The sequence below is a fragment of the Rhinopithecus bieti genome, unplaced genomic scaffold (genome assembly GCF_001698545.2).
Source record: "Rhinopithecus bieti isolate Rb0 unplaced genomic scaffold, ASM169854v2 scaffold_15133, whole genome shotgun sequence".
Lineage (NCBI taxonomy): Eukaryota > Metazoa > Chordata > Mammalia > Primates > Cercopithecidae > Rhinopithecus > Rhinopithecus bieti.
Genome location: NW_016808815.1, coordinates 1,039,668 through 1,050,463, shown reverse-complemented (window position 1 = coordinate 1,050,463; position 10,796 = coordinate 1,039,668). Strand labels below are relative to the sequence as shown.

Genomic DNA, 10,796 nt, shown 5'->3' with positions numbered 1-10,796 from the left:
TTACAGGTTAAAAAAAAAAAAAAAAACAAAAACTACTTCCTTATTCAGTGTAAAGGAAGCTTACAAGCATTCCAAAATAAAAACAAACAAAAACCAGACAAGTACGTAGTCTATTTCCATTTCCTTTTATACATCCTCTATATATATCACACATTTTAGCAATAGGAGAATAGAGAACCAATTCAAACGCAAGGGAATCTTTTTTGTAGATTCTGTTGACAGATGCTCTTTAACCTAAACATTTTCTGCTCTAAGCATAAGGGACTTAACTGTTTTCAGTACGTGAAATAACTTTAAGGTGATCTAGTACTTTGAAAATTTCATTCACTTAAGAACACTTAAGCTTAAAAATAGCACTATTTTTCAGAGGCAATTTCTCAACAGAAAAAGGCAATGGTAACAGTTCAATTGATGGAAATGGTTGAAATAAAACACCTTTGAGAAAGTAGAAAAAAGGTGTAGGAACAATTCTGTAAAAACATAGCACCATTACCTCAACGAATGAGCAAATTTTACATACTGTATTTTTTTCAAACAACCTATTTTCATATTTAGTAGTTCAAGTTCCATAAGCTGTTATATTAAGCTTTCTTTCTATTTAAGAGTTCAATGCTAACATCATGTTTTTTACAAAATAAAAAACAATTTCTCAATAAACACTGACTACTAAATTGTTACAAAGAAAAATTCTTCAATACTTATTTTATTCCATATATAAGCTTTTCCCAAAAGATATATTAATATTGCATTACAAACAAGACAGCTAATCTGGTCAAGCTGTGAATATATTTGACAAAAACATTTGATCTTCCTACTGTTTTTCATTTCTTGGATAAATTTCTTTAGCAATTAGTTCTTGTTCTAAAATCAAGTTAACCAAATACAGCCCATACAGAAATCAGATGTGAAAGCTGACTTCTATTTTTTAAAGTACCCTCTTAACTGAATGCTGCCAGCAATAACATAATCAAATTACATTTTGTGATCAAGTGCTGTGTATTACATATAGTATGTGTATATATTTTCAATGAATATCCATATAAAATGAATAAACTTAGTACCAGCATACTAAATTTAATATGATTTATTTTAAATGATTGCTGGTTCCAGATAATTAAAAACCATCAACTCTATGGCAGCAACTATAATACATATATAGTTCTTTGAAAGATGGTTTTAAAGTTATAAGAGTGGAATCTTATTTTTTAAAATACAAATGACATTTATAGCAAAAGGCTCTGTGGTTGAATAATCAGTAAATTAAAGAAAATATCAGAGAAAGGTTTTGAAAATAAAGCATGTTTCCTGTTAAGAGAATTGATTCTTTCCTTCCTAAAAATGTCTAATAGAAATTAAAGTGTTTAAACAAAAAGTTCCTAAAATTTCTAGAAAAAAATTAAACTTCAGTAGCAGTAATTAATAAGGTCAGACTATCATGGCAAGCTGAATATTAATCTGTTGGTGGTCAGAAGATACAACTGCTCAATTTTTAGAGAAGTAAAGTTTATTACATTTGAAACAATACAGCAGAAATCTCAAAAGTTTACTCATTAAATATAGTTTAATTCTTACAAATCTTCTTTTGAAAACACAGTTCATATATGTTGCAACCTCAGAAGTTTGAATTTGAAATTAAATATGAAGGTAGTAGTCAGAGAAGTCACATCAGAGTGCTCTGTCAAATATCCAAACAAATCAGCACATACCTCTTCTGTGATACAGGAGGAAAAAAGTGATTCTAAATATATCCAAGTGAATGCAGAAAAATACATTACTATTTGAGGCAGACCATGCTAAAATATAATTTACAATGATTAGTTTGCACTTAAGAAGGTTAATAACACATTTAAACCAATGAAATGAAGGTTAGGTTAAATTTTGTAGTATTTGCTCAGTCTCTGTACTTAAACATTAGTTCATCTGAAAAGTAAGTTTGGAAAAAAGCAAATAACCTGATACTTCTCTTTATGCTTATTATTTTCTCACTGTCATCTTAAATGCAAACAAATCAATACAGGATCAAGATTTTTACATATTAAAATGAAGACTAATGACTTGTAAAGGTAGACTGTGTACCATGTAGTACTTAATAGATGAGCTTGCAATGACCATCAACTCAATTTTTTAAATAACACCAGACCACAGCCAATAACATTTGATTAAAGTTTCTGCCTATGCAAGATACTCCGTTGTCTTTTCTCTTGAGATGGAAGGCTGGAGTCTTTAAACCTTAAGAGGAGTGGTAGAGGAAAAAAATCCTCAATGCTTTAAAAAACTAACTGTTAGAAGTCCATACAACTACTATGGCTGGCATGGACACGAATGTCTTGGACACAGATGTTTCCTGTCACAGAACTGTTCACTTTCCCATAGAAGTACTTCCTCCAAGCCAACTATATAAAGATGTAAATCAGCTCACCCATGATTGAAACTGAAATGATCCTTCAAAATAGAAGTAAGACACCTCACCCAAAAAGATCTTTTAAATCATTACTAGCTGAACTACTACTGGTCATAGTAGTTGGTGGCTGTGCAAAGTTCTGTGGATTAAAGAAAGGATTACCCTGCATACCAAAGGCAGATTGTCCTATCACGTTCATCTGTGTTCCCATTACTGAACTGCCCATAGCTGAAGAACCTTGAGGAGGTACAAACTGATTAAGCCACTGATTTGGTTTCTGTTGTGATAATTGGTTCATGCTAACTTTGGGTTTCTGAGGGCCAAAGAGATTATTAAGGGCAGACATATCTGTGGGTCTTTGTTGGCTCTGCTTCGCACCAGCAGGAGGAACACTCAAAGCATTGAAGTTTGGCAAAGTGGGAGGTGTTCCCAGAGTCATCTTGGTCACTCCAACTGTGCTTGGACTACTGTAGAAGTTCTGGTTTGTATTAACGGGCATGTTGAATCCTGAAGTCTGAAAGCCCATATTGGCATTTAGGCCATTTGTCAAATTTCTCTTTGTATTATCAGTTGGTGTAGAAAACATCATGCCAATGCCCATGGAAGGAATGGAAGTGAAAGTACTTGAAGCAGAAGATTTAGGGGTACTAACAGAAAGGCTGCTCAAAGATGACATATTATCCATCAATGTGTCTGTCAAGTCCTTAGTCTGAAAAATATGAGAGAATTACTTTATCTCTAAGAAATATAAAATACTTTATAATTAGTAAACATTTGACAGATTAAATCATAAAGGACAAGTTAGAATTAAGCTCAACGGTCTATACCAAATTAGCAAACTATATCCTGCAGGTCAAATACAGCCTGCCACCTGTTTTTGTATGGTTTTTACAGAGGAATATTTGCAATCGATTTGATGATGGGGAATACTAACTTTAAACTCCAATTAAGCAAAACGTTATCTCATCAAAAACAGAATCACATTCTTCTTATTCTATATTACAAAAAACACAGTAATTTCTTACTATTATTTGTATAGTTTGAATTTCATCAAAATTTTATAGGATATGTTTCCACTATTCTTAAAAAAAGTACCTAAAAAATATTCTCAATTTTGCCTCTTGGCCTGCAAAAATGTTTTTCTCAGACAAAATGTTAGTGATTAAGAGGTAACAAAAAATAATTTAAAGAAAGCTTTTAAGATAAAGCTATCTCTGAAACCAGTAACAGTGTAAACTCTCTACAAGAAGGGCCCTTATTCACTGCCATAGCACCAATACCTGGAACAGTGCCCGGAACACAGGAGAAAACAAATACTAGCCAGGTCATGCAGGTACATCTTAAACCAAGTTACACATCTAACTAACTACAATTGAAAAGACAAACATAGAAAATAACTTTAGCTCAAAAATACGTTAAGAGCATGAATATAATATTCTGTTCACTTCAGAGTGAACAGAGTTGAATGAGCACTATGAGTCCTAATCCTATTCCTCTAGCTTCTTCTTTGTTGGTAACAAGCATTGTCACAAAACATGGTACATTAGACAGGTTATAGCAGAGTTGGAGAATCATTTATGCCCATACTTCTTAGAAACCACACATTAAGGTATTATTTGAGATACATTTTTATACAAATACTAGTAGACTAAGTTCTATACCACCTTACTCCTTAACAGTAGTATTCTTGAAATTATGCAAAAGAAATGAACTCTGACCTGTTTAACAGTAGCAACAGGTGTGTGCACTTGGGGTTTAAGAGGCTGCTGGCTTTTCAACTTCTGTGCCTGCTCTTGTTCTTTTGCTAATTTTTGTTTTTCTTCAAGTGTAAGTGATGCCTTAAAACAAAATAAAGCAAAAAATCAACTGGCAATTTCTTAAGTCCATTTGTAAAACAAAAGTTATCTCTTCAGGTAAAGGACATCTTACTACTTCACTGAAAAGCAAACTACTCTTGTCTTGGTGATTGTCACAGTAAGCTGTATTTCAAATCACTATATAATCTAACTTTAGATAAAACTCACAGGATCTGCGCAAAATATTTCCAGTATGAAAATAATAATTTTTAAACTATTCATTAGAATCACCCTTTTCCAGACAATGACAATATGATTTAGTGATTTCATTCTCGAAAACTGGGAAATCTTTTTAAACTTTAATCTATCTTACCCCAAGAATATTTTAGGAACTCACAAAAAGCGAAGAAAGAATGAAACACACGGTTCTTTCACTGCTGATGTCTACAGCAAATTCAATGTCTTGTCTTTTATCAACTTTGCTAAACTAAAAGCTCACAATGTTCTCTTATAATTTTGTAAACGACTATGTCCAGTAGTCCTTAGGCTTTACACATACAGGTATTCACATTTATGAATGAATAGAAGAATGCCCTCAGCAGAAGTCACAAACTGACTTACAGTTTTTTTTATTGGATGCTAACCAAGAGGAAAGTATCCTATTATAGTTTAATATTCAAAATCAGAGGGGGAGCAAAATTTTAGCAAGAAATAGAGAAGAAAAAAATGTGCTCAGATTTTTCATCTACTTATGAGATGGAATCAGATCTATTTTGAAAATCCTTTTTAAATATTGTTGGTCTGCCATTAGTAAGTAATGTATACATCATATACCCCTGCTGGAATAAACCAAGAAGGGTACATCATCACTTCTGTAGTATGCCTGTCAAAAATGTACAACTTTAATCCAATTATAAGAAAACACGAGACAAACTCAAATTGATGGCCATGCTACCAAATAGCTGACCAGTACTCTGTGAAAGTGTCAAAGTGAAAATCTGATGGACTGTAAAATTTGACACTATGAAATGACAGAAGATGAGGTTGCTAGGCTCAAAAAGAATGGAAAGAGTTTGGAACTCAAACTGTTGGGAATGTAGTGAGTGGGACAGAAATTAAAATACTGACGAGCAACAATCAGAGACAGCCTAAGGTAGCTGGACAGCACAAATCTATAGTAGAAGCCATCAACACAGGAGGAGAAGCAGAGAAGACAGACAGTGCGATTCACCAAGGAGTGTGACTGGCAAAGTGCAAGAGAAAGGACAAAGGAGACAAGGAGTCTATAAATATTACCTTGTAGCAAGTCAAGTAATAATGGAAGCTAAAAATCTTAAGTACATTTATTTTCAAAATGGGTTAGGGTCATGTTTAACTGATAAAGGAATTTCAGAAAGATAATTACAAATGTTTCTTGTTAAGCTGCTGAACAGCATTTCCCAACAAAAATCTGTGGTTTACAGGAAGTCCTGTAGTATAAATAAGAGGGCTGACAGAACAATAAGGAAACTCACTCTTTTATGTTTATTCTGTAACCCGTCCTCTTTATTTTCGGACTCACTGCCAGTCAGAAGGTCTGCTCCAATGTTGTTAAAAACCTTGTCAATTTGCTGAAATAGAAAAATGTCAATAATTTAAATAAGTTCAATAAAATGTGATTTTGTTGCTTAAAGATTAAAAGCCCTCCAAATGAAGCACTTTCTACAAAAATTAAGTATCTTCTTACCTGATTCCCAGTATTTGTAACTTTTGCCTCCTCAGAAACATTCATTTGATTTCCTATGTCCAAAGATCTGTAGGAGAGTTGAATTATGACAAAACAACAAAAAGAAATGAATAGTTTTAAATACTCATGCTAAAATTATTTATCCACATGGAATTTATTAGACTCCAATTAAACTGTGGTTTCATTCTTTAAGAAGAGTCATCTTTTCCATTATTTTCTACTGTTAATGATTGCTTGCCCTCAAAATAACATTTGTATGTAAGTCCATTTCTTAAACTCAACATTTGGGATTTACTGGAGAATTTATTCAAGGTGTCATAAAACCAGTCAAGCATGGCTCTTATCAAAGAGCTTAACATCTCACTGCAAGACAAGATATGATATGGGGAATTTAATGTGATTAAGTTCTGAGTCTGTACTAACATGAATGCTATAATCACTAACAATGAATGCTATAATCACTGTTATGTGAGCCAGATCTATGTCCTGAGAAACAGGTAAGATTTAGATAGAAGGAAGAAAAAGGAAGGGTTCATTTCCCAAGTCAAATATAAATACTTGGTATTAAAAATTGATCTCTACCTATAATGCATTTTAAAATTATTTCTCCAGATTTTTATGTTAACATAGTCAATCCATCAACCACCACACACATACACACTATAGAATACTTCAAGCATACAAAGGGCTATTTCACCTACTTCTATACCATGTGTATTTACTTTAAGTCTTCATCTTGTGGGTAGAAGCTAAAGAGTTTCTACTTGGGGACCTTGTTCATGATTTATATCAACTTTACTGATTTTTAGATGTTTTTTGGTTCAGAATTAAACTTTAACAGGTATCCTAAATTCATGTGTTTTACTCTGGAGCAAAGAATACAGTGGGGCTTTGATTTTAATAAACTGGATTCAACAGTCAACGATTTCCATCTTTGCCTTCTTGTTTGAATACTAGTTTTCTGCAAATAATTTAGAAAATCCTCCCTAAAATAAAAGAGGTGAATGTCGTGATGCTAAATATGAAATGAATGTTCTATAAATGTTTCTGGGGCTAGAGAAAAGAGAATGAAAAAAAATAAAAATACTAGAAGTTCATAAATTCAAAAAACTTTCGTAAGTGGTGCTTTTAGTTTTCATCAACCTGAGTTTACAATGCTAGTGGCTACTGCTGACAAGGGATTTCTCAGAAACAGAATTTTCTTTATGTAGGTAAAATGTTAAAATTATATCATATTGAACTTCTGTACTCAGAAGTGATACTAGATTTTTCAACCACATTGTATTTTAATTCAGTTCAACTTATTAATGCGATGGTAAATTTGGAAATGTTTTACATAGGGTCAAATTTAAATCCAGTAATTTTTCTATTCCATATTCCAGAAAATCAATCATAAGACAACTATAATCTCACTCCTGGACCACATATAATTCATGTGCAACCTACTTACTTCTGCTGTTCTTGCATTATATGAAGTTGCTCCAGTTTAGTCTTATGTTCAGACTCCAATCTATTAAGCATCTCTTTTATGACGGAAATGAAAGAATTGAACTGGTATAATGAGAAATTGATATGGTTACAATGTTTCAAGTTAGCAGCAAATGTAATCAATTAAGATAATTCATTAAGTTAATCATAATATTCTCAATTTTTACCAGTAGAATAGGATCCAGTCACAGCACTGATATTCACTAAGAATGATACATTTAAATTCAGGATATCATAGCAAGCTTTTATAATATCTTTGTATTAAAGTTCCAGAAAACACGTCTCAATAATGAGTTTTATATCCTGAGTTGCTTAATTGCTATTATTCAGGGGCCTTGTATAAATTCACCCATAGCAGTTATATATTGATCTTCTGGGATAATTCAAAATTAAACATCTGAATATGTGCCGAACTAGAAATAATCCATTTAATATGCATAGAAAATTCCTGCTTATTCAGATTGCAATGACATATCTGGCTAAAATAAATCTTGTTTTCTGACAGTCGAAATATTAAACGTACATAATCCAACTTTCAAATAATTAAATTTCATAAAGCATACCTAGCACTATTAATATAGTTTAAGCTTTGGCTAACTTTGGTCAACTGCTGTTCATTCATCCCTATGGTACTTCAGGATCATCATAAACAACTTATTTGAATAACACCATATGTTACAGGAAGAATCTAGAAATGGCTCTCCTCCTTTCCCCAAATCTTATAATTACATCTTTGTGTTGAGTGTTTATACATACACTATTTTATTAATCCTCACAACTCTTCAAAGTAGGTTCACTAATATTTCTAATCTACAAATGAGGCAACTCAGGCTCAATGAGAGGTAAAGCAACTCAGAGATGCTAGAGAGCTCATATGGCAGAGTTAGAATTCATCCTAAGCCTGGTTCCAAAGTCTGCACCCTTTTCTACTACATTACACTGTCTTTTACCATGCTGTATCAGCAGCAGCTTCTTCATCTTATGAGAAAGTCAAAAGGCATGTTTCCAAAGCAGTTTACTATGACTGACTTTCCAGTGATTAGGGTTCCTAAAACTTTTTATTGAAGTATAATATACTAACAGAAAAGTATACATGTTAAAGTGCACAGACAAAAAAAAAAAAACCAAAACCACAATCCACACAAATTGAACACATCCAATGTAACTAGTAGCCAGATAAAGAAACAACATTGGTCCAGGCACATGGCTCACACCTGTAGTCCCAGCACTTTGGGAAGCCAAGGCAGGAAGATCACTTGAGCCCAGGAGTTTGAGACCAGCCTGGGCAACATGGAGAGACCACGTCTCTACAAAAAATACAACAATTAGCCAGGAGTGGTGGTACATGCCTGTAGTCCTAGCTATTTGGGAGGCTGAGGTGGGAGGATCACTTGAGCCCAGGAGGTCAAGGATGCAGTGAGCTGAGATTGTGCCACTGCACTCCAGCCTGGGAGACAGACTGAGACCCCGTCTCAAAAAACAAAAACAAAAACAAAGTAAAATCATTGTCAACATCCCAGAGGCTTCCTTATACCCGCTTCCAGTCATTTTTCACCCTCACACCCTTTGGGTAAACTTTATTCTCACTTCTAGCAGCATAGCTTAGACTGCTGTACTTTATACAAATGGATCATTCAGCAGATCCTCTTCTATGCCTGGCTTCATTCACTCAACATGTTTGTGAGATTCATCCATATTGTTAAATGTTTGTGCAGGAAAGAGTTAACATTGTAGACATAAACTGCTATCCTTGAAAACTCCTGCTTGCAAAATTGGCCTTTAGCTGGTGTCTGGGAACTCAGATTTCAGAAAAGTTCCTATTATTAATGGTAACAGTGGCTTACTTGCCTAAACTGTGTGTACAAAGAATATGTTCTATGCTGAACACTTGCTTTCCTTCTGGGAGTTTGGAATTTGAGTACATGCCAGGCAGAGGGTGTTACTTCCTCAGCCCTCATTGAAAACTCTGGACACTGAGTCTCATCTAATGAGTTTCTCTGGTTGGCAACATTTCACACCGATTATCACAAGTCATTACAAGAGGAATCCTGTGTGATTTCAATGGGAAAAGACTCTATAGGCTTGTGCCTGGTTTCCCTAGACTTTGTCCTATGAACCTTTTTCCCTTCCTGATTTTGCTTTATATTTTTTCACCATAATAGAGCACAGCCTGAGCATAACTCTATGCTGAGTCCTGTGAGTCCTTCTACTGAATCATCTATTCTGGGAGTGGTCTTAGGAACCCCCCTCAAACACAAGTTATTGATTATTCAGTGGACTGCTGCAGGGCATTTGCTGTTTTTTATTCAAATGTTGAAAATGTATTTTCCTAAGTTACTTATCTTTGTCACTTAATGTATAATATACTTAAATCATCTTAAATCAGAAAGGAACTACGAAGGCAGTCTTAAATTAGAAACCCTGACCATGAAACAAATGGGAAGGCAGATCACATCCATGCTAAACTACTGTAAAATACAAGAAGACAGGAATCAAAATGTTTGTTGATGAAAATAGCCACCCCCCCAACAAAACAAAACAAAAAACAAAAACAAACACTAAGCTGAAGTAAATCAACACAACATTTCAAATGGAATTAGAGACAGGGTCTTGCTTTGTCATCCAGGCTGGAGTGCAGTGGTGCAATCTCAAATCACTGCAACCTCTGCCTCCCAGGCTCAAGCAATCCTCCTCCCTCAGCTCCCTCTAGTAGCTGGGACTACAGGCGCACACCACTACACCTGGCTCATTTTTGTATTTTTATAGAGATGGGGTTTCACCATGTTGCCCAGGCTGGTCTCAAACTCCTGAGCTCAAGTGATCCACCTAACCCTTCCCTCCCAAAGTGTTGGGATGACAGGAGTGAGCCTATATATCCTAAAATAAGCATTTGGGAATATTTAAAAACACACTAAATCAGAAACATGAGAACTAAGAACAGAAATGACAAAAAGTTGAAGACTGTTTTAGGCATATTATCCTATTCCTCCCCAATATTCACTGTCTCCCGTCTTTGCCCACCCTAACCTCAACTCTGCTATCCAAGATACGAAGAAATTACCAAACAAAAAATTAAAATCTAGGGAGCGAGCGTGGTGGCTCATGCCTGTAATCCCAGCACTTTGGGAGGCCAAGGCAGGCAGATCATTTGAGATTCGGAGTTTGAGACCAGCCTGGCTAACACGGTGAAACCCCGACTCTGCTAAAAACACAAAAATTAGCCAGGCATGGTGCCTCACGCCTGTAATCCCAGCTATTCGGGAGGGTAAGGCATGAGAATTGCTTGAACCCAGGAGGCGGAGGTTGAAGTGAGGTGAGACGGCACCACTGCACTCCAGCCTGAGTGACAGGACGAGACTCCATCTCAAAAAAAAAAAAAAAAAAA

The 10,796-nt window shown here is 34.7% G+C and overlaps 1 protein-coding gene across 1 annotated transcript in view; it reads right to left on the bottom strand.

Moving 5' to 3' along the window:
- Positions 1-1,482: 1,482 nt before the first annotated feature.
- The window catches only part of SCYL2 (SCY1 like pseudokinase 2), a 72,476-nt gene continuing 63,162 nt past the window's right edge, over positions 1,483-10,796 (bottom strand). Inside the window, exons 14-18 of the mRNA XM_017887241.1 lie at positions 7,374-7,474; positions 5,924-5,990; positions 5,712-5,807; positions 4,120-4,239; positions 1,483-3,110 (exon numbers count right to left, since the gene is read on the bottom strand). Of these exons, the coding sequence (XP_017742730.1) occupies positions 2,466-3,110; positions 4,120-4,239; positions 5,712-5,807; positions 5,924-5,990; positions 7,374-7,474 (1,029 nt within the window). The 3' untranslated portion in view covers positions 1,483-2,465. The remainder of the gene's footprint in view (positions 3,111-4,119; positions 4,240-5,711; positions 5,808-5,923; positions 5,991-7,373; positions 7,475-10,796) is intronic.